This window comes from Molossus molossus, unplaced genomic scaffold (genome assembly GCF_014108415.1).
Source record: "Molossus molossus isolate mMolMol1 unplaced genomic scaffold, mMolMol1.p scaffold_m16_p_12, whole genome shotgun sequence".
Taxonomy (NCBI): domain Eukaryota; kingdom Metazoa; phylum Chordata; class Mammalia; order Chiroptera; family Molossidae; genus Molossus; species Molossus molossus.
Genome location: NW_023425347.1, coordinates 82,885,780 through 82,909,660, shown reverse-complemented (window position 1 = coordinate 82,909,660; position 23,881 = coordinate 82,885,780). Strand labels below are relative to the sequence as shown.

Below are 23,881 nucleotides of genomic sequence, written 5' to 3'. Positions count from 1 at the left end.
AGGCTTTATGGTGCAGAAAAACTGCATTTGTAGTTTGTCACATACTGCACACAGGAAATGAAAAAGCTATGCTATACTTTGGTTAGGAAATAGTGGTTCTCATGTTGTGTAGTATTTTTCTAATTTTGGCTAGTTATTAAGTTTTGGGGTTTTATTTTGTTTTGTTTTGTTCAAAGCTTTAGCGAACGTTGTTGCTGTCAGCTTGTTCCAGGTATTGCAAACCTAGGAATATAAAAACTGATAAAATTCTTGCCCTCTGTGGGCATTATCTACAAATTAAGTATTATCTTCATTTTATAGGAGAGGAAAGGACCTATTTTAACATAAGAACTAGTCAAATATATGAATAATAATTTATTGATTTGTATGTTCTCTCCTTGGGTGATCACATCCTTTCTAAGACTTTAGCTGCCTTGATGACTTCCACATCCCTAACTAGTATCCCACAGGTATCTCAAACTTTGGCTTGGAGTTCATCAGATGTAGATTTCAGGTCCTTCTGTGCTACTTACCAGCTATCTATGTAACTTTGGGCTCTCTTACTTCAACTCCTTAATTTTCAAAGATGAATTGTTCTGGTCTTTGATGGCAGTGTTCCTTGCAGAGGGATACCCAGCCTCCAAAATAGATATAAAGCACTGACAAATAAGTGCTTAATTACTTAATGTTGTCTGTCATAATTATCATTATCTCTTCTCTAGCCCTCCTCCCTACACATATATACTCACCCCCTCACCACCACCATGAAAACAACCAAAAAACTCTTGTTTCTGTCCTTCTGTCTTGCATTACTTGTTTGAATGACAGCAATGGCCTGCCTGTTTCCTAAGAAAGAAACCAATTATGTCATTTATTTCCTCTCTTTTCCATCTCACATCTAGTCAGTCACCAAGTCCTATTTGTTGGTGGTGTCTTAAATATCGCAATTATATTTCTTCCACTCCCACTACTCCTGTGCATTTCATCCCCTCACATCTCTCACATTCAGACTTTTGAACTAGCCTAGGGCGATTTTCTTTTTTTATCCTCACCAGAGGACATTTTTGCATTTATCTTCAGATAGAGCGGGAGGGAGAGAGGGAGGAAGAGAGAGAGAGAAACATCGATGTGTCTCACATTGACTGGCTGCCACCCTTCATGACCCCAACCGGGGCCGGGGACAAACTGCAACTGAGGTATGTGCCCTTGGTGGGAACGGAACCCGGATCTCTCTGGTCCGTGGGCTGACGCTCTAGCCACTGAGCAAAACTGGCCAGGGTGCCTAGGGAGATTTTTTAAAAATGTATTTGGCCCTAACCTCTTAGTATCAAGTACATAGGGCCTGGGTCTGGGTCTCTGACAATTTTTTAAAGAAGCTTTTTTAAAAATAATTTTTTTTTCTATATTGATTTTAGAGAGAGAGGAAGGGAGAGGGAGAGAGAGAAACATCGGTGAGTAAGAATATCAGATGGCCCCCACCTGCATGCCTCCCACTGGGTATTTGGCCCACAACCTGGGTAATGTGCCTTGACCAGGAATTGCACCAGCAGCCTATTGGTACATGGGTCGACGCTCAACCACTGAGCCACAGTGGCCGGGCTTAAAGCACCGTTTTTATCTCACTGCGTGATTCTCTTCATTATCTTGATTTTTCACCCTCCGCTTTAACTCTGAATGTTGGAGTGCTCTGAGGCTGACTCATTACTCCCTTACCTTTGCCTTAGGTGATCTCTTCCTGTCCTGTGATTTTGAGTACCTTTTATATGTGAATAATCCCCAAGTTAAGTATTTGTATCCTTTTTTAAAAATCCAAATCTGTAATTCTATTCCTCACTTTTTTTCTGAAACTTTAGATTTAGATATTTGATTGCCCACTTAACATCTTTGATTGCCAAGTTGGCATCAAGCTTAATTCCTACCCAAAGCTGCTATATTCTGCTCTGTCTCAGTAAATAGATCATCATTCACCCAGTTGCTTAAGCCAAAATATGCAGCCTTTGGGTGTAGTGTTTGTTGGTTTGTTTCTTAATTGTGGTAAAATATAGATATCAAATTTTACCATCTTAACCATTTTGAAGTGTACATTGTTTGACATTAAGTAAATTTCATATTGTTGTGCAATCAATACCACCATTAATTTCCCAAACTCTTTTCATCTCACAAAACTGAAAATTTATACCCATTAAACAATAATCCCTCATTCTCTCCTCCCCCAGCCCCTAGTAACCACCATTCTGCCTTCTGCCTCCATGATTTAGACTTCTCTTAGGAACCTCATTAAGTGGAATTATATAGTATTTGTCTTTTTGTGACTGTATTGTTTGATTTCGTATAATATCCTCAGGATGTAGCATATGTCAGAATCTCCTTTTTAAGACTAAATAATACTTCATTGTATGTATATACCATATTTTACTTACTCATTCATTGTTGACACTTGGGTTGCTTTCACCTTTTGGCTTTTGTGAATAATGCTGCTATGAACATAGTTGTACAAATATTTCTTTGAGACCCTGCTTTCATTTCTTTTGGGTATATACCCAGAAGTGGAGTTGCTGGATCATAATATGGTAATCCTATTTTGATTTTTTTTTTTTAGGAATCACTGTACTGTTTATCACAGCGACTGTACCATTTCACATTCCTACCAACAGTGCAAAGGGTCCCAATAGAGTGTAGTGTTTTATAATTGTTAATTAGGTAAAAGTGGATAGTGGTGGTGTTCGTTTGTTCAGTTCTTTTATGTCTTTTCTCATTATTTATTTAGTTTTTAATCCCTTAAAGAGGTTTGTTAAAACTGTCCAGTCGGGCCCTGGCCAGTATGGCTCAGCAGTTAGAGCATCAGCCTGTGGTCCAGAGAGACCTTGGGTTTGGTTCTCGCTAAGGGCATGTACCTCGGTTGCAGTTGGCCCCCGGCCCTGATTGGGTCGTGAGGGTGGCAACCACTCGATGTGTCCCTTTCATATCGATGTTTCTCTCTCTCTCTCTTTTCCTCCCACTCTATCTGAACAAAAAATGGAAAAATGTCCTCTGGTGAGGATATTAAAAAAACAAAACAAAACAAAAAAACTGTCCAGTCGGACCATATCTCTTTCTGTTTAAAATTCTTCAATGATTTTCTTTTTTCTTTTTTTTTTTTAAATCCTCATCCGAGGACATTTTTCCAATTTTTGTTCAGACAGAGCGGGTGGGGGAGAGAGGAAGAGAGAGAGAGAGAAACATTGATGTGAAAGGGACACACCAAGTGGCTGCCACCTGCACAACCAACCAGGGCTGGGAACAAACTGCAACCGAGGTATGCGCCCTTAGCGGAACCGAACCCGGGTCTCTTGGGACCGCAGGCTGACGCTCTAACCGCTGAGCCAAACCAGCCAGGGCAAAATTCTTCAATGATTTTCCATTATACTTAACATAAAATTCAGAATGCCTCCTGTGAAAACAAACTGTCTAGCCTGGCTGGTTTGGTTCAGTGGTTAGAGCGTCGGCCTGCAGACCAAAGAGCTGTGGGTTTGATTCCTGGTCAAGGGCATGAACCTCAGTTACAGGTTTGATCCCTGACCCCAGTTAGGGTTGTGCGGGAGACAACAAATCAATGTGTCTCTCTCATATCGATGTTTCTCTCTCTCCTTCCCTCCCTCCCACTCTATCTAAAAATCAACAGAAAAATATCCTTGGGTGAGGATTAAAAACAAACAAACAAACTGTCTAACCATATTTCTCTTCAGCTACTGCTACCTTTATCAGGCAGTAAATTGTATCTAGCTAAATCATTGTTTTGTCTTTTTTATTTGTTTTATTTTTATAGTTACCTTCTACATACAGCAAGGGATGTAAGATTTCTATTTACAGTTGTGTTATAAAGTTTCCCTTTTCAAAAAAATAATTTTTTAATTGATTTTAGAGAGAGAGGAAGGGAGGGGGAGATAGAAACATCGATGAGAAAGAACATCAATTGGCTGCCTCCTGGCATGCCCCGCACTGGGGATCAGGCCATAACCTGGGCATGTGCCCTGACTGGGGATCAAACTGGTGACTTCTTGGTGCATGGGTCAATGCTCAACCATTGAGCTACACCAGCCAGGCTAAAGTTTCCCTTTTAAGAAAAACTTTGTAAGGTAAAAAGGAAAGTAATAAAAGTTTAAGTAGCAGGTTGTAATTACATGGAGTAAAAATTGTGGCAGTATACAGGAATAACTGATGCTTGGAAAACATTGATTTAGAGCAGTGGGGGTGTTATTTCAGTTTGGTACTGTTCTCCTATGAACCAAAGAAGTGGAAATTACCAAAAGCCCCTGCTTCAAGCACTGCCTTCCAGAAGCCTTCTGCAAACTGTTAGCATTGTCAGATTTATTCTAGTTCCTTCTCGGAGACAACCCTGGGCCCGCCCTGCTTGCAGTATTGCTTTATTTTGAACAAAGGACTTGGCCTTACATACCTTTATTTCTTGATGTTAATGTTTCTAGAGCCTTCCTCATAGCGATCTGAGGACTTGATTTAAAGAGGGAAAAGAGAAGTTTCCACTGTATAACCTCATTATTGAAATATAAAACAAAGGCAGTCCATAATCTGGCTACTTTACCAGAATTTATATTATTGTGGCACATATTTTCTACTACTAGTTGTTTTCAGATGTTTTACCTGAGTGTAATAAAAATGTATGTACAGTTTTGTTTTCTGCTTTTTTACTTTGTCAATGCTTAGCCCATTTGCAGTGGCTGTACCATATTACATCAGGTAGATGCTAGCGAATTGCATTTTTGGATACAGCAGAGGGTGCTATTTAAGAAACTGGGCATGTCCTGGCCAGTTTGGCTCAGCGATTAGAGTGTCGGCCTGCGGACCAGAGAGTCCCAGGTTCAGTTTCGGCTAAGGGCACATACCTTGGTTGCAGTTTGTCCCCAGCCCTGGTTGGCGTCGTGTGAGTGGCAACCAGTCGATGTGTCTCTCTTGCATAGATGTTTCTCTCTCTCTCTCTCCCCTCTCTCCCTCCCACTCTCTCTGAAGATAAAAGCAAAAATGTCCTCTGCTGAGGATAAAAAAAAAAAAGCAGAGGCTTTGTAGGCAGAGACTAGGTTTAACTATAGACCTTGGGTTCGAGGTGTTTTTTATATATTCTGGGTGTTAATCTCATGTCAGTTATATGACTTGCACATATTTTCTCCCATTCTGTGGATTGCCTTTTCACTCTGTTGGCTAGAGTGTCATCCCACTATGCCGAGGTTATGGGTTCGATCTCTGGTCAGGGCACATACAAGAAGCAGCCAATGAATGCATAAATAAGTGTAACAACAAATGATGTTTCTCCCCCCCCCCCCAAAAAGAAAGAAATTATTGCCAAATCCAGTCATGAAACTTACGAGTTTTAGTTTAAATTTTTTTCTGTCGCTTAACTTTTATTTATTTTTTATCCTCACCCGAGGATATTTTTCCATTTTTTGTACAGACAGAGTGGGAGGGAGAGAGAGGAATGGAGAGAGAGAGAGAAACATCGACGTGAAGGGACACATCGAGTGGCCGCCACCTGCACAACCAACCAGGGCCGGGGACAAACTGCAACCAAAGTACGTGCCCTTAGCGGGAACCGAACCCGGGTCTCTCTGGACCACAGGCCGACGCTTTTAACCGCTGAGCCAAACTGGCCAGGGCCTGTCGCTTAACTTTTTATAACATGTTTTACTTACACTCATTCTGCATATAAAATCTTCTATGTAGCTTTCTCACATAACATTTTAACTGTAGTTCAAATTTTTAAATAATTTTTTCTTATTTATGGATTTGAGCGAGAAAAAGAGAGGAGAGAAACATAGATTTGTTGTTCCACTTATTCATGCATTCATTGATTGCTTCTTGTATGTGCCCTGACCAGAGATCAAACCCACAACCTTGGTGTATTGGGATGATGCTCTAACCAAGTGAGTTACGTGGTCAGGGCTATAGTTTTAACTCGGGGCCAGTCCTGGGCCCATTTTGCTCGAGCACAGAGAGTCATCCACTGTTATAGTGTTTTGATCCATTTTGACTTTTGTTTTGTTTTGTTTGTATATGGTGTAATGTAGGGGTCCAACTTCTTTTTTTTTCATGAAGCTGTCCAGTTTTCCCAGCTTTCTTTGTTGAAAATACTTACTGAATGTTCTTGGCATCCTTGTCGAATATCATTTGACCATATACTTGAGGGTTTATTTCTGACTCTGTAGTCTATTTCACTGGTCTATCTTTATGCTAATGCAACACTGTTTTGATTATTCTTTGTGGTAAGTATTGAAATCAGGAAATGTCAATTCTCCAGCTTTCTTCCACACTCAAGCAGCTAATTTGTTGGCAAAGGACAGACATTCTCAGGGGGGTTATTGGATCTCATAGAAATCCAGTTGTAGGAAGTAAAATATGGTGGGGCCACACAGAACTGGAATCAGAAAGGAACAGGCTGTTGGGTTCTCATTTCTGCTTCTTCACATGACTGCTTCATTGTCCACTTCTTTCTGCGCAGTTGTGGAAGGGAATACCTAATGTAAAGCCTCTAAGGCAGGAGAAGGTGCTAGGCAATGGCCCAGGGTAAAGAAAGGATGTCACCTGTTCTAAAGAATGCCAGGCACATAGTAGGCATGCACTAGCTACCTTAAAATAGATAGACTCCATGATCTCTGCTCTCTGTAGCTCCTTGGGTTCCATTGCTCAGTGAGACCAGCCCTCAGTTTGGAGAGTAATGGGGACTGACTCCTGCTGCTGGTAGATGGTAATGAAGGGAGCAGGGGCAGGAGTAAGAAAACTTCTAGCATTGACCCCTCCCTCCCAACTCTTTTTTTCTCAAGTGTGCATGTAAAGAATGTATGCCCTTGTCCAAAAATGTAGTATGCATTGGTTTAGTTCTGCATACCAATTTGGTATCATGACAGTTTTTGTTACAGTGTCTGAAAATTATAAGTCATTTTTGTTGGGCATAATTAGAACATGAGGAAATTGTTTTGCAAATGGAAAAGGGGTATGAGATGGTTGGCAAAATATGAATAGAGGTTTTTGTAATGAAGCCCTGGATAATTTTTCCATGAACTTGTGGTCTGTACTTTGCAGGCCTCTTTTACTTATCATGTGCTATCATGGGTCTTTCCGAATCAGTGCTATATGATGAGGAAGCATGTGCCTTGGGATCAGACTGTCTGCTGATTATAGTGAAGTTTAGCTATATTTGATCCAGGATATAATTTTCTCCTTTTGATGTGGCTACTATAATTACTTTCTGCTGAACTATATATAGAAGAACAGAAATAGGAATGTCATCCCTTGGCTGTAGTGCTGGCTCTGCCCTGTTGTCCAGAGAACTTCTGGTGCCCATCTGAGAGAGAGAGACATTGCCAGTCCTGGGCCTGTTTTGCTTGAGCACAGAGAGTCAGCCAGTGTTGTAGTATGCTAGTATGCACAAAAGCCTTTAGTGATTCTCCTTCTATGGAATAAGGTCTGAGTTCCTTTAAGACTTCACAATCAGTCCAATTGCTCTGTATCGTCCCTTACAGTCCCTTTCCACACACACTGTTATTCTAGCCTGATTCATTGAAAGAGCGTCTACTGTGTGCCAAGCTCTGTTCTGGTCACTGTAGGTACAATAGTGAACAAAACAGGTAAAATCGCTGTCTTTATGTACCTACATTCTAATGGGGTCACAGACAAAAAACTGCTAAACAAAATACAAAGTAATACTAATGTGTCAAGTATTATATGCACAAACATTAATTTGATTATGAGAGAGAGGGAGGCCTGTCTCATAAAGCATCATTTGAGTGGATATTTGAAGGAAGTGAGGAAGCGAGCTACATATAGAGAGCGAGCATTTTAGCAAGTACAATAGCTGGATATTGGGATCAAGCTTATTAGCATGTTTAAGGAACAGTAAGGAGGCCTGAGTAGCTGCAGTGAAGTGAATGAGGAGAGAGAAAGTTAGAGGAAGCCAAAGGCCACCTCAGAGAATATGAGGACGCGAGCTGTCACTTAGAGTGAGATAGATGTCATTAGAGCTTTTGATTAGAGGGATGACATGTTCTAACTTATCTTTTAAGAGATTTATTTTGGATCTTTGAGCTTGCTTAGACACCATGAACAAAGCTCACCCTCCCGAGTTAAAAAAATTATGGACAAGAAGTTATCATTTCAATTAAATGGTGGCAGACATGTCCAAGGAATATTGTGGGGATTTGATCCCTTACGAATCCTGTGATGGATGAATGTGTGGAGATGGCAGCTAGTGGGCAACAGAACAATATTGGAATGGTGGTAATGCGAGGAAATAGCATTATGGTCGAAGCCTTGGAACTAGTATAAAGAATGGTTGTGTTCACCAGGGACATCAGCTGCTTCCATACGCTCCCTGTCCACAGCACCTGTTTTACTACAATGTAAAAATCAAGTCATGTCCATTTTCATGTTGAACTTTTGTTCAATAAACTTTTGTATTGATCAAATAGAGAGAGAGAGAATTATATTGGCTGCTATGTGTAAAAACTAGATGGCCAGAAAGCAAGGGTGGGAGCAGTTAATGGCCAATGTTAACAATCCAGGTGGGACGACGGTGGCTTAGGCTAGAATGATAGTGGTGGGGGTGCTGAGAAGGGAATTGAAGTGTGACTCTATTTTGAAGGTAGAGCTGACAGAACTTGTTGAGTGATTGGATATGAGGTTGGAAAGAGAACAGTTAAAGATGACTAAATGGAGGATTAGAGTTAGGAGGAGGAATGCAGAAGGAAGTATGGGTGTGGGGTTTAGTTTGAGCTGCTATATATGAAGATGGGAAAGAAAGCTGGAGGGGAGTAGGTTTGGGAGGGTGCAGGGCATAGGATTTGGGATGCCTATCAGATATCTATGTGGAGGTGTAGAGTGGGCAGTTGGATGTATAATTCAGAGTTAAAGGAGAGGTTCAGGTAAGATATATAAATTTAGAGAAAATATAGTCAATAATAATGTAACAACTTTGGTGACAGAAGGTAACTAGACTTACCATAGTTATCACTTTGTAATGTGTATAAATATTGAATCACTACATTGTACATATGAAATTAACATACTATTGTAAGTCAGTTATACTTCACTTAAGAAAGAGAGACATATTCCAGCCGGGTGGCTCAGTGAATTGAGAGCATCGTCCCTCGGAGTGGTCCCGGTTTGATGCCCAGTAGGGGGCGTGCAGGAGGCAGCTGATTTATGTTCTCACATTGATGTTTCTATCTCTCCCTTCTTCTCTCTCTAAAAAATCAATAAAAACGTATTTTTAAATAAAGAGAGGAACATAAATTTGGGAGTCATCTACATATAGATGGTATTTGAGTTCATATATACTCAAATATATGGAGATGAAGCTAAACCAGAAAAGAAGACTAACGCTGGTGGAAAAGTAAGAGAATGTGGTGGAAGTGAAGTGAGGAGTGTGCTGTAAGGAAAACTGTTGAATGCAACTGATCAAGTAAATGAGGCCCAAGAATTGACCATGGATTTGTCTCTGTGAAGGTCATGGGTAACTTTGACAAGAGCTGTTTCAGTAGAGTGGTGGGTTAAAATTGTTCAGGAGGGTTTTTGTTTTGTTTATGGTTGGGAATGAACCAGTAAAGAGGGAAAACTTGATGCAAAAGAGGGGACAATTCCTGGACTGACGTTGAGTAGGAGAGAAGGGATGGGATCCAGTGCATAGTTAATAAGCCACACAGGGTAATTTGTCACTTTTGAAAGATCTCTCAAGCATTTGCCTCATTCTGTCTTTCTGTTGGCTGGAAGGCCCCTGCTTCCCTTCTCCCATCAACACTACCACCACCACTCCACCTGCCAAAGCCATGTTCATCCTTCAAGAACACATATACATATCCTTCATGAAGCCATCCTCTAATTCCTTGGGTGTAATTGACTTCTTTCCCTTGTGTGTCCATGGCATGTTTTTTATACTTTTCTTACATTACTTCCGTGGACTGCCTGTCTTAATTATTTAGTCTTTCTCCTTGATTAGAGAATTTGGTCCTTGAAGGCTTCTGGTTCCTAATTTCTGACCTCATTCAACTATTATAAAATAAATTAATTAATAGATATTTCTGGTTCATAGAAGGTACTCAATAAATATTTGTTGAATAAATGCATTATATGACTGTAAGGAGTTTATTATTCCTTGTTTGATGAGGTTGGCTTAGGTTTGGAGGAATGGTGCCAGGCTCCACTCAATGAGTGTGTTTACTTTGCATCTACTACTAAAGCAAATAGTACTCTCTATTTGTCTGAATTCAATTTTTAAAAAAAAATCTGTGTCTTATCTCTTAAGCAACAATATATGTAACTATGGGTCTCTAAAGTGCTTTGTAGGTAATTAAGTTCAGTAAATATTGGTGATATGAGTAACAATTTTTTTTCTGGTCTTACCTTTTCTAATCTATGATAAACTGGTGCCTTATAGGCAACTTCTAGCCAGGAATCACCCTCTATCCCAGCGATTTTCAATCTTTTTCATGGCACACATAAACTGATTACTAAATTCTATGACACACCAAAATATATTTTTTGTCAATCTGACAAAAAAGAAAAATAGGTTTTTCTTTAAAAAAATTTTTTTTAAATTGATTTTAGAGAGAGAGGAAGGGAGAGGGAGAGAGAGATAGAAACCTTGAAGAGAGAGAACATCAATTGGCCACCTCCTGCATGCCCCACTGGGAATTTGGCCCACAATCTGAGCATGTGCCCTGACCAGGAATTAAACTGGCAACCTTTTGGTGCATGGGTCGACGCTTAACTACTGAGCCTCACTGGACAGGCAAAACAGGTTTAATTTTGATTCATTTACACTGGATGGCTATTGTGTTGGCTGTTGTCATTGACAATCTAAGGGAAAAGAGAGGTCAATACCCCTGACTAAATAGTCAGGTATTGCATATTTAAAAAATTCTTGCAGCACACTGGTTAAAAGTCACTATTTCCCAAAAGTTCACCCTAGAGAATCAATATGAGAATCAAATTATCTCTTAAGAATCAATCATTTCTCAAGAATAATTCTTAAGAATAAATAAAAATAGTAAGTGCTTTTGCTTGCTTGATTTCTGGCCAAATCAGTGCCTTTTAGTTGGGAAGTACTAGGTTAGACTCTGCCTGTAATCTAGACAGGGCTAAAAAGAACATCCACACTGGGACCCGTCCTGATTCACATACAGGTTCTATCACTTGGGCAAGTCACTACCTCTGTCACCCTCTCTGAAGTTACCATTTTCTTTCCTGAAAATGTAGGGATAATTATTCCCACTTAATAGATTTGCTGTGAAGGTTAGATGAAGGATGTGTGAAAATTGCCTAGCTCAGCATCTAGAAAAGGAAGTACTCAATAAAGGTTAGCTGCTGTTATTCCCCTTTCTCCGTTTTTGATTTTGTTTTCCTCTTACTCTGGGTTGCCGCTATCCTGTTTCAGAACAGCAGAGAAAATGAATGGGCTAGCTGATGTGGCATGGGATGTGTGCTTTTCCTAGAGAGCAGTTCTGAGCAATGGCTTCTTTCCCATGCCCTTCCTGGCCTGTTTGCCAGAGCTCACACCCCTGGGTCATTTCTTTACCCTTTATTTTCTGCACTTCCCCCTTGAATGCAGTTGAGGGATTGGAAGCTAGGTTCACCTCTGACTGTCCATCTTCTTCCAACCCAACTCACGACTTGCTTTTTGAGCTCCAACTTCTGAAGTGATTGTTCTTCTCTAGCTCAAGGTTAGACACACAATGAAAATGATGCCATCTGCTGGAGTACTGGATTTTCTTTGCTCGAGTTGCAAAAGAGCGTTTGCGCCAAGGTTGAGGTCTATTATTCCTCCTTGCTAAGTAGAGTACATGTCCCAGCATGCCAGAGTTCTCAAGTGACTTGTTTTTCTCTCTCCTTCTGAGCCTGCATCTTTGAGAGAGAGCAAAGTGGAAATAATGGCAACTCTAAGTAAGAAAGTACCACATTCTTATCACTGTATTATGGGTCAACTAACCTCTCTGAGCTGCAGTTTTTTCATTTCTAAAATGGGACTAATAATGCCTGAATTTTGACCTTACCAGATTGTTGTGATAAGATAAGGGATGCAGTTATCTGGAGCATTGTCCTGTACACTAAAAAGGTTGCAGGTTTGATCCCCAGTCAGGGTGCTTACGAGAAGCAACCCATCCATGCATCTCTCCCACATCGATGTTTCTCTCTTTCTCTCTCTCCCTCTCTTTCTCCCCCTTCCTTTCTCTCTAGAATCAGTGGGAACATATTCTTAGGTGAGGATTTAAGGGGGAAAAAAAGGTAAGGGATGCAGAGAGCTTGATAAACTAGAATGCTGCTTGGATGTAAGGAAGTGTTATTACTCTCCTTCCACATTTATTTTTCCAGGCTGGGCCAGGCTTGGGGGGGAATGGGTGCCAGACTCTGCATTTGCTTATTTACTTCCCCAGAACCCTGCCTTACCTAATGGGCAGAACCTGATGAGACTCCCAAGTCCATACAGTCTGTGATGGGCTTCCATGATCTTGCTACCCAGGAAAGTGCAGTACCATAAGCCAAACCATTGATTTGCCAACTCTCAGCCCTTCCCAGCCATGGTTCCTATATCTTGGTAATGTGGACCTAGGAGGCGCTTCCCCTCTTTCAACAACATTGGAGACTCCACGAAAAAATTTTGGTTTCATTTCCTCTCAGAACTTTGACTTATCTGCCATAGATATGTGGCCAGATTGTCAGAACATTCTGGGAGTTCTGTGGAATGAGAGAATAATAACAATACTTCTAGCTACCCCTGAGTGTCTACCATGTATCAGGCAATTTACTGAAAAGAAAACTAAGATTCAGAAAAGTTAAGTCTCTTGTTTCAAGTCACATAGCTAGGAAGTGGTATAGTTGGAATTTGAACTTACTTCTGATTCCACAGTGGTTCTAATCATCATACCATGAGGCCTCCCAGCACTGTTGAGAGGAAAATTCAGGGATTTCCAGCCCTGTAATCTACATGCAGATCCAACCCTGCCTGCCTGATCTGGGGCAAGCGACTGTCTCATTACATCTTGTTGTTGTTATTAATCCTCATCCAAGGATATTTTTCCATTGGATTTTAGATTGAGTGAAAGGGAGGGAGAGGGAGAGAGAAAGAGAAAGATCACTGTGAGAGAGGAACAAAAATTTGTTGCCGCTGGCATGTGCCCTGACCAGGGCAGGGATTGAACCTGCAACCCAGGTATGTGCCCTTGACTGGGAATCAAACCCATGACCTTTCGGTTCTCAGGAATCAAACCTGTGACGTTTTGGTTCTCAGGAATTGAACCCGTGACCTTTTGATTCTCAGGAATCAAACCCATGACCTTTTGGTTCTCAGGAATCGAACCCGTGACCCTTCAGTTCCAAGGAATCGAACCCATGACCTTTCGGGTCTCAGGCTAACGTTCTATCCACTGAGCCACACCGGCCAGGGCTTTCATTAAATCTTAACCACAGCCATGTGACTTCTTTCTCTCTTTTTCTTTTTTGCTTTTACTTTTTTTTTTTATCCTCACCCGAGGACATTTTTCCATTTTTTGTTCAGATAGAGCGGGAGGGAGAGAGAGGAAAAGAGAAGTAGAGAAACATCGACATGAAAGGGACATATCGAGTGGCTGCCTCCCACACTACCCAACCAGGGTTGGGGACAAACTGCAACCGAGGTACATGCCCCTAGCAGGAACTGAACCCAGGTCTCTCCGGATCGCAGGCCGACGCTCTAACTGCTGAGCCAAACCAGCCAGGGCTGCTCTTTTACTCTTATCTGTGTTTTACATTTGAGGAAACTTAGTAAAGGTGAAATAATGTGCCCAAGATTACAGAATAGTGGGTGGCACAGCCAGAGCTCATCTGTGTCTAGCACCTGGTTCAGTGTTCTGCCCACCATTTCTCCCAGCCAGCTCCTGAGATCTAGTGCATCACTCAGGCAAACTCAGCTTTCAGGGTGCTGGTTGAAAGCCTATGGGAGCAGGAGCCTTGCCCTTTTCTGCTGTTTCTTTTCTCATAATCTCTTCTTCTTAGAAACTTTACTAGGTGATGTAAACATTTGCAATTCAAGAAGGTTTATGCAAAGCTTAAAAAACTGCACAGAGCACCCCACAGAAGCTTGGGAATCTGCCTCCCGTCCTTTGTATGAGTTTGTGCTGTTACTCAGACAGCATGGTGTAGTAGGTAGTTTTGAGAAGTTTCTTTCTGAACTTTTTTCTTTATCAGGAAAATCTTGTAAGGTTGTTGTGAAGGTTAGAGATGATAAATATTCAAGGGCATCAGGTAGAGGCAAACTAATTGATGGCAGTTATGTACCCAGGGTCTAATATAAACCAGACTGGGAGTCAGGAGTCCTAAATCTATTAACTCTCATTCTGTGACCTTGGGCATGTGAGGCACTGTCTCTAGATAGACTGGGTAATCTCTAAGGACTCCTTTCAGCTTTAATGCTTGTGCTTTTAAAAATGAAAGTAAATGCTTGTTTAAAAAAAAATCAAAGTGGACAGAATTAAATGACGTAAAAAGTGAAAGACTCCTATCTTCCCCTATTCAATACATTCTCAAGATAATACTAGTTACCAATTTGTGTGTTTTCTGTTGTTTTCTGTGTAAAGATAAACAGGTACATGTAAATATGTGTATATATACACATTGTAAGGTATGCATGTTAAACACACTGGAATCTAGGATACATACTGTATTACGACTTCGTATTTTTACTTGCTTTGGGCATTTTTTTCTTGTTAATACTTGAAGATTTAATTCTTTTTAATTAATGTGTTTTTTTTTTCCTTTATTGATTTTAGAGAGAGGGAGAGGGAGAGATAGAGACATTGATGAGAGAGAACATCGACTGGGCATGTGTCCTGACTGGGAATCGAACCAGCGACCTCTCGGTGCATGGGTCTACGCTCATCCACTGAGCCACACCAGCCTGGCTTAATGTTTTATATATTAAGTGATCTCCCGGTGATTACATGTCATGATTTTTTTAAAGCAAATATACACATACAATGTTGAGTTTTTCAATTTTCTTTTTAGGAAAAGAAGAAAAAGAAACATAGAGACAGGAAGTCATCTGATTCTGACAGCTCAGACTCTGAGAGTGATACGGGCAAGAGGGCAAGGCACACATCAAAAGACAGCAAGGCGGCGAAGAAGAAGAAGAAGAAGAAGAAGCATAAGAAGAAGCACAAGGAGTGAGAGTACAGAGTACAGGGGGTGCTTGAGGGGAGAAGGAACCAGGAGCTTTGTGCCTTGCAGCCCTGGCTCCTAGACTCAATGAGAATATGGCCTCCCACCCCTTACTCTCCCATGGGAGATGGCTTCCCCTCATGCAGCAGGCAGGTTTGGGAGCTAGATGCCAAAAGCATCTGCCTGAATGAGTTTCCTTATCACTCCTGGTCCATTTGCAAGTGACCCCTGCAGCTCACCCATCTATTTGCCCCACTTCCCTCATTTAGCAGGAGGTCCTGTTACCCTCTCCAGCTGCCACTGCCAGAGCCTGATTCCTGTACAGGAGTCCAGGCCAGAGCCACTCACCTGTGGAGGTGAGTCTGGCTGTGGTTGGAGAAGTGACTGGCCTCTCCCTGTTTGTTTCCCCTGGGCTGATTAGTGGGTGATCTCTGTTGCACCCAGCACAGGGGCAGTCTGAGGGAGGATATGGTCAGAAGTGGTGCTCACTCTTGCCATTCCCTCTGTGCTAGAAGTGACAGCTAGTGGCCGCAATCAGAAAGCCATTGTTTGCAGTGACTGAGCTTGTGTGTGACATTCTGCCAGACCACCGAACCAGACAGTTCAAGCCAAGATCATTGCTTTCCTTTGTGTTTACTACTGTGAGTCAATTGGTTCCACTTCAGGTTTCTGCTTAAATTCCTAGCACTAAATGGAGGTGTGTTTGGTTTTAAACTTACTGAAAGTTCTTATTGTTGTAATACCTCTCCCCAGGTAACTAACTTATAGACTTCAGAGTCACTGAGTCTGCATGAGCTGACAGAAAAATATTTCATATGTAACCTTAGATGTGGCGAGAGGCCCAGCTGAGGTGCAGAGCCAGATATACTAGAAGGTCGCAGCCTTCTTAGATCACTGATAAGTCCTCCCTTCTGTCATTATCAGGTGACCTCTTCCACCCCCCGAGCTGACTGGAGAACCAGTGAGAATTTGTAACTGTAGTAATGGCCTGGGCATAGGTGGGAGCTCAGCAGTCATCTTGGCCAGTGGGCATTTTCTCCCGCCACCACGACATAAGCCTAGCTCCTTTGTCCTGAGCCTGCATTCTGGAAGAGAGAGACCACAGCATTGCACAGAGAAGAGCAACTGTGCAGACCCAAGGACGTTCAGTGGCCAAGCCTAGGGAAGCCCTGACACTGATTATTCCAGGTTGCACTAGCTCGTGTGGCCATGGAGAGGAAGTAAAGCAAGGGGTAGTACAGCTGTTGCATTATTGTACATGGAAGGTGGGCAGCGACCACTGTCCCTGAGACTGTCCATTTCAGTCTCATCCAGCGCTTCTTTCTGAGGGACCTTCAGGCAGGCGTTGCTGCCTACTGTCTGACAGGGAAACAGGCTCCCGGAGTCATGTCACCAAAGGTAAAAACGCAACTGGGTGGCTTTGCTCTGCTTTATTGACCTCAGAGCACTCTTTGAAGGCAGTTAAAAAAAAAACCAAACACATGGGAACTGAAACCGGATCCAGGGGTGCACCTGATCCCAGAAGAAGTTCCCTAACCAAGGTGGATTTATACAAAACGCCAGAGGAAAAAATGAGGCAATTTGGTGCTGAGTCCAGGGGTAACCAGTTGGCGGAGGGGCAGTCAGTGACGAGGCGGGCAGGTCATGCCTCCTTCTCGTAAGTGCGAGTACAAACCGCACTGCCATGGGTGAGTGTCTGGAAGGAAAGAGAGTCCGATTAGGTCAGGGGTGAGGGAACAAGCATGTTGGAAGTGCTCCGTTCTGATGGGCAAGCCCCTCTGCCTTCATCCTACTGATCTTCATTTACTGACTGCCTACTCTGTACCAACCACTTCACATGTCTGTTTTTTTTCTAATACACCAGGCCCTTCAGTTACCTCTTTTAGAGATTTGGGAAAATGAGTTTTGAGAGAGGAAGTAATTTGGTTAAGACCCCAGAGTGTTTCTCTTTCCCATGCACCATTCTTCCTTCACCCTTAATGCCTAAGTTGGCTCTGGTAGGTGAATACAAATATCCTGAGACTCACAGGGAAGGACTGTGCTAGGCCACCAGCCTCCTTTCCTTCCCTGACTTGGGGGTAGTCCCAGGGCCAGAGACCTGAGCCACTGCCCTCCAGCTAGGCACTGCAGAGCCAGGCCCATGGTCTCACCACAGCTGGCCCAGTGAGTATTCTGGCCTGCGTATCACATTTCTACCAAAGGTAGGCACCCCATTCTTGCTCTGCAGGGATCCCTGCTCTTGTGAATGCAGTAATGCAGTGAGCAGGTTACACTCACCCAAGGTCTGCTGTGAAGATGCTGAGTGACAAGCTGAGGCCCTATGGAATTAGGAGGTGGAGACCCACGGTGGCTGCTGTCTCTGCCCTTGGGTCTGGGGGTGTTCGGTCAAGTCTACCTGGCACTTCCTACCCAGTCTGTGTCAGGTGCTTGCAGTAGGCCAGGGGTGAAAAGCACTGAGGAGGTGGGGCTGGAATGAGGAAGGACTGCGCTGGCAGTCGGTGCCCAAGTCACCAGCCTGGGAATGCCCACAGGCTTTACATGTGGCAGTGCAGTCCCGGGGAGGAGAGGAAAGGGAATGCTGTGGGAGGAGGTGGGAGCCTTTCTGAGGACGGGGTCGGATCTGGCGCTGTTTTCCTGCCTCTCCAGGTGGGGGCAAGGCAGCAACACACGGAACAAAGGCTGTGGAGCCCCTGCTGTCTCCTCCCACGATGCTTCGTGCTGTGTCCACTGTCTCATTCAGACTTCCCAGCAGCCCTACAGGTTTGGTGTTATTAGTGCCTATTTTTACAGTTGGACTTGAAGGTGACTTGGCCAAAGTCACACAGCCTTAGCTGAGATTTGAACCTAGGCCTGGGATGTGAGTTCAAAGCACTAAACAGAAAATTCCCACCCAACACCATCCAACCTGTTCTCCACCCTTCATCATCCCAGCTTCCAGCACTGCCAGGGACCTTGGCTTTTTACAACAGGTGTGGCCGAAGGGGCAGCACTAGTAACCAACTGGGCAAGGCTCCAGAGCTGTCCGTCTTACCAGGATGAGTTTTCCGTCAATGAGCTCCCGCACAAGTGTTGTTTCTTGCCCGTCCCATTTCTGCACATGGACAAGTTTGCCTCCATCCAGCGTCACAATGGACTGTGGAAACAGGGTAGAGGCCTGAGCTGTGATCTGAGCCAGGGTTGAAGAACAGCACGTAGTCTGGTCTCTGGGCCACAGAGGACTCAGCCTCTGGCCCAAACTAATGATGGTGCTAGGCCCAGAGCTCAGGTGGACTACCTCCAGCCTAACCCTGCAGGATGTCTGGCTCACCTCCAGCCTCTGCTCCACTATTGCCTGGCTGGGGGAGGTCTTCGGGTGTTGGGCAAGTAGGAAGAGGCAGGCAGTGTGGTGGAGCCCGACAGCCTGGCTCTGAGAAGCACCACCAGTGTTCAAGATGGGCATTTATCCCATACTCTAGATGGTGCCACAGCCCAGTGCCACTAAGATATAAGTGGCATGTACCAACCTTTATCTTGGGAAAGACTGGTGAGGAGGAGGAGTCCTGAGACTCAGTCTAGTGGTGATCACACATAATATCTAAAAGACCCTTTTGGGGAGGGGGTGTTGGAAAACTAGACTTTCTGCCCTGTATTCCTACCCCTCTTCTTGGTCCACATCATGTGATGCCTTCAGCTGACAAGTGGGCAGCCACTGCCAGGTCCTGGGACTGGGTGCCCTTGGAGTGTTCCACAGCCCTGGCCAAATGCCCACTTAGTCTTCTGGGTGCTACCAGCCTGCATCAGCTGGTTCTTACTTGGCCACTCTCCCAGGTCACTCTAGGAATTTGGGGGTCTAAGCCAGGCTAAGGGACCCTGACTGAGCAGAGTTCAGCAGAAGAAACTGCAGAGGATGTGTATGTGTTTGGGGCTTGGGGGCGGGTGATGCAGCCTTACCACCACCTGACTCTTCATTCCCATTCCCTTAGTTTTTGCCCACTCAGCAAATTATTTTTAGCCAGGCATCCCAGAGAACTGTTGTGTTTAGTTGGGGTTCTTGCCCCTCAAGAAGGTGGGCTAGTCCAAGGAGGTACAGGCATATGGTAGGGGTGTGTGATCCTGAGCTGGGCTCTAGCTTCCTCCACAGGGAAGAGACCATACCCTCCCATGTCCTTCCTGGGGGCAGCTGTGAGGAAGGAGAAAGAGCTGGGGGGCTAAATAGTAGAGTCTGGTGGAGGGATACTGCTGTAAGGACAGCCTGTGGAAGTCAAAGCCCCTGCGTTCTCTCTCTGCCATGCCTAGCCAGAGGATGCCCAAGGCAAGCTGCCAAGAAAGAGCCACCACAAGGTGACAGCCCTGAGGGTGTGGCCTAAGGCTTGGTCTGAAGACACTGCAAACACTCAAGACTATGCCTGTCCAGGTCATGGCTTGTCCTGCCAGTGGACTGGCAGCATTGGAAATATTTGCTCAGGGTCATTGGCCAAACCAGGCAGGCAGGTGGAAGTTGGGGAAGAGGTGACGTCTGAGTAGGTCTCAGTTCTTGTCCCCAGCTGCCTCCCTTGCCACTGGAGGCCAGGATGACCTGCTAACTCAGTGGAGGGCCTTGACTTCTGGGCATCATTCCTAAAGCACTTGAGGAGATAGCTATGGCCACACACCACTCCTCCATCTATGGGAGGGGAAAGAAACCCAGAGCCATTGCATGCCATTCACAAGGTCACCCAGCTGAAGCTGGAGTAGACACTGAGGTCAGGAAACATCCTGGCTCTGTGCTGCCCACTCCCAAGTATGGAGGAGAAAACCAAGAGGACAGGACTAACGTGCATTTAACTCTGGATCATTCCAGCACTGTATAGGCGTTATGGTCCTTGTTTATTTCAGTCCCCCATGATAGCCTACCCCTCAGGGTATAATAATAGGGTGCAAGACTGCTGGCTTATTCCTCTTCAGAGTCTCAACATCCTCCATTCCCCATGCCCCCTTCCTTGACTCACCTTGACCTTCCTGTCATCTGCCGTTGTCTCATCAAACTCCACCCCTAGCTTGAAGCTGACCTCCGTGTTCTTGAAGGTGCTTTGTGTTTTTATGGTGATAGTGTCCCCATTGATTTCGATGATTGTGGTAGGCTTGGTCATATTGGCCACCTGCCTGGTAGCAAAACCCACACCTGAGGGCAGAGGGAAGGGTATGAGTATATGAGCTGGAGCAGAGAGGCAGCACACAAGGAGCTCAATGAGCAACTCGGGCTGGATGTGGGAAAGGGAAGAGGAGAACTTTCCAAGACTGCATGGCCATGTTTTTTACTCATTTTTACATGGTAAAGAGACACTTGATCCCATTAGACAGATGAGAACTTAAGGGACAGGCACTCCACAGCAAGTCGGTGGCAGAGCTAAGATTAGAATAAGGTAAGTACTTTCTGTATGGTAAGAACTGTACATGTGTTATCTCATTCAATCCTTCCAGTCTTCCCAAAAGGTTGATTTATAACCTCCACTCTAAAGATGCAAAAATTGAGATAGAGTTGAAACCCAGGGTCACAAATCTGAACTGACTTGCAGAGCTCACTTAACTGCTCAGCTCATAGCGCCTCTCAGGCTGGAGCCCGGGGCTCCCTTCCAAGGCACAGGTGAAGGAGGAAGTGTGGACTTTGCCTTCCAGGGCTTTGGGATAGGAGCATTCCCACCTTTGGAAGTATCTACCCTGAGATGCACTGGTGCTTTTGTCTCCCATATACGGCAACAAGACATTTTCAAAGTCTTTTATCCCAGATCTAGGAGGTTCCAGAGGGTGTGTCTGTCTCCTTGTACAGTTAGGAGAGGCCTAAAAAGTTAGCGCAGTCAGGACTCGAACCCAGGTCTCCAGGCTCCTAGTCTAAGGCCTATTGAGGACACCCAAGCATGGCTTCCCTGGGTGCTGGGCAAAGCCCAAAGTGTCCTGTAAGAGTGTGGAACAAAGCTCTCGGGCCAAGTCTAAGGTGTGTTCCTGTAATCTGTCCTTTTGCCTGCAGCCTCCCCTCATAACTGCCTGGCCTTCTGCCCCCAGCAGCTTATGCTGAGCTGTCCTCCAGGGCAGGGGTGGGGCAGAACAGCCAGTGTGGTGAGGTAGTGTGTGTAAAATCCCCAAACATGCCTGGCTACATAGTGCTTGTTGGCAGCTAAGTACTTACCCTGTGCCTTCCATGGGTTATTATACTCTAAATGCTCCTGACAGCCCTGAACAGTGGGTTTTATTACCCCCATTTCACAGAAGAGGTTTGGAGACTGACGTGACTTGCCCAGAGTCAGAGTGAGTGAGTGACCCAGATTTGAATCGGCTCCAAAACTATTTGCTGTTCCTGGGCCATTCTGCCTCCTGTGATGTGTGTCTGTGATCACTGGTACCGCCTTTGCCCCCTGAGAACCCTTGGTCTAAAACAATGGGCACAGGCAGCCTCTGCAGCTGGCCCACCCTGCAGGCCGGTGAGGGACTTTGGCCTCATCCCCTGTTGTGAGAGTGAGTCAGGCCAGTTCCACTGAGCAGAGAGCTGGGCCTTACTGCATAGGGAGTTCTGTTTGCCTAGGACCCACCTGGAGAGGTGATGTCTTTAAGGAAGAAGTCCTCTGGAGAGTGAGGGAGGGACTAAGCGAGGAGACACAGAATGAAACAGCTGACAGAATTAGGAGATTTGGGAAGATGTCGATTCTACTTAGAAATGAAGCTGAAGTATTTTACTGAGAGAACGGAGGAGGGACTTTTCTCCCCCATGGGGCTCAGCCTTTCAGTACAAGCAAAGCAGGTTGGATGGACTTGGCTCCCTAGCCCAGGCTGGGGCAAAATAAGGGAGCAATGGTGGTAAGTATGTTGCCGCTCACTTCAGGGACCAGGTAGGTCTGCAGTTGGAATGTCTGCTGTGGGAGGCTTGCGGGGAGGAACTAACCCTGGCATTCCAACTTGCGCCAAAGCTGCCCAGGAGTCACTGGACACAGTGCCCAGCGTAAGGTAGGCCTCAAGAGTGAACACTTGTGGTCCCTATTTCAGGAAAAGGTTAGAAACAGAGGTGAGAGGTGCCTGGATTGGAGCTTTCCCCTTCTTTGGGTACCTGTCATACAGCTTGACCATGCTCAACATTCCAGTTTCCCCTGTCCCAGCCTGGAGATGTAAGATAATCTCATAGCTGAGGACTTCAGGTTGTGGTATCACAGCCCCCACGGGAGCACATACAGGGGAGGAAGGGCTGAGGTCAATCACTAGGTAAGAATTTCCAACCACTCCCACCCACAGGGCCCATACAGGAACTGATCAGGATTGCAGATCTAGAAATCTAGATTTTCTGCTCTGCTGTGGAATTTTTATGACAAATTTCTACTGTCCCTGGGTCTCAGTTTCCCTGTCTGTTGAATTAAGCAAGGTATGAGGTTTTCCAAGAACCTCACCTATAAGAGTCTTTGAATTTTTACCCTTCTGTATCCCAATACCACACCCTTTAGACCAAAGAACCTCCCAGCCTTTAACAAACCTTGGCCTTGTTCCAGGACCCTTTGCTGCACTCAGGAAGTCCAACGGCTTTATCCACTGGGCCCCTCCGCACCCAATGGTGGAGCTTTTGGTTGCAGCAGATGTTGGGAGCTCTTGCCCTACCTTACCACTAGGCTCACTGATAGTAATGAATGCCTGGTTACACACCACTGCAGGACAAGGTCACACACAGACTGGTCGGTGAGAAAGGGCATCCACCGGGGGAAATCCTTTCCCTAACCCAACATGGAGAAGCAGGGGTTGCTGCTAACCGTGTGGGCACCTATCATCTTTTTTTTTCACATCCCATCACAGGGGTTACCCACTCTTCCATCTCCCCCCTCCGGGGAATTCCTTCTGTGGGTCACAATACACTCCCTATCCACACCAGTCTCTTTGTGTTCACATTTCCAATTTCTAAACCACCCGTGTTTCTATTCTTTTCCTCCCCTAACGAGCCTCCCATCTTCTTGGATCAATGCTCTCTTTTTATCCAAACCCTCCAGGATATAGACGCCTCTTCCTAAAAAGCACCTCTCAACCCCCACATCGATGGGCACAACTGCCTTCTTGAGTCAGCCTCTCTGGGAGTCCCCTCTCACCAGGTTCAGACCATGAAAGCCCCCTCCCAATAGGCCTCGCATGCCCTAGCCCAGGCTGCCACCTTCGCGTCCCCTTACGCTCCAACCTTGGCCAGAAGGGATGCAGTAGGTGTGCAGGGTGCCAGCCAGGGCGGGATCGCTGCGCCCGGCTGGGCATGCGGCCTGCCCCTCCCCAGTCCAGCATCTCGAGCCCTCTGCTCACCGATTGACTTCATGTAGTCATCGAAATTCTTGCTATCCACTAACTTCCAGGTGCCTGCGAAGGCGTCCACCATGGTGAGGCTGGGTTAGGCTGGAGAAGAATAAGCGACAAAGCTGGCGTGTAAGGACTCCGGGACCGGTGGCTTCCAGCCCGCGCTGCCGCTTTAAATAGCTCCTGCATCACGTGACGAGGCGTGGTCCATCCCCCCCTAACCCCTCCCGAAATAGGAAGCCCCAGGCTGGTCGCTCACCCTCCAGGGGCTTGGCCGCCCAGCCCCCAGCCGCAGCGGAGGGTGCAGCCAGTGGTGCCAGGCTAGCCTGCGTCAGCGCGGGTGCCTGGCCCCTGAGTCCCTGCCCCGGGCTGGCAGGACTGGCTTTCTTCCCTGGCCTCAAGGCCTTCTTTGGAATCTGAGAAGGAAGCCGTTGGGGGCACGGTGCCCGCGAGCCGGGACGCAAGC

General features: G+C 45.2%; 2 protein-coding genes and 1 pseudogene across 2 annotated transcripts in view; 2 read left to right on the top strand and 1 right to left on the bottom strand.

The window, feature by feature from the left end:
- ZCCHC17 (zinc finger CCHC-type containing 17) overlaps positions 1–15,866 on the top strand; it is a 57,871-nt gene extending 42,005 nt beyond the window's left edge. Inside the window, exon 8 of the mRNA XM_036255984.1 lies at positions 14,998–15,866. Within this exon, the coding sequence (XP_036111877.1) occupies positions 14,998–15,159 (162 nt within the window). The 3' untranslated portion in view covers positions 15,160–15,866. The remainder of the gene's footprint in view (positions 1–14,997) is intronic.
- On the top strand, positions 8,064–8,289 carry LOC118626371 (annotated as a pseudogene).
- A 699-nt stretch (positions 15,867–16,565) lies between the features above and the next one.
- FABP3 (fatty acid binding protein 3) lies at positions 16,566–23,582 on the bottom strand. The gene is made up of 4 exons (XM_036255986.1): positions 23,425–23,582; positions 20,118–20,290; positions 18,182–18,283; positions 16,566–16,846 (listed from the first exon to the last, which is right to left on the bottom strand). Exons 1-4 carry the CDS (start codon positions 23,495–23,497, stop codon positions 16,793–16,795), a joined length of 402 nt encoding a protein of 133 aa, XP_036111879.1. The 5' UTR covers positions 23,498–23,582; the 3' UTR covers positions 16,566–16,792.
- Between the last annotated feature and the right edge of the window lie 299 nt (positions 23,583–23,881).

Bases quoted from the DNA above. Each gene is read 5' to 3' on its own strand.
- FABP3 (XM_036255986.1), bottom strand. From the start codon at position 23,497: ATGGTGGACGCCTTCGCAGGCACCTGGAAGTTAGTGGATAGCAAGAAT. The intron at 18,284-20,117 runs GTGAGTCAAGGA...CTGTTTCCACAG, and splicing joins CAGATGACAGGAAGGTCAAG to TCCATTGTGACGCTGGATGG. The intron at 16,847-18,181 runs GTAAGACGGACA...CTTTCCTTCCAG, and splicing joins TTGACGGAAAACTCATCCTG to ACACTCACCCATGGCAGTGC.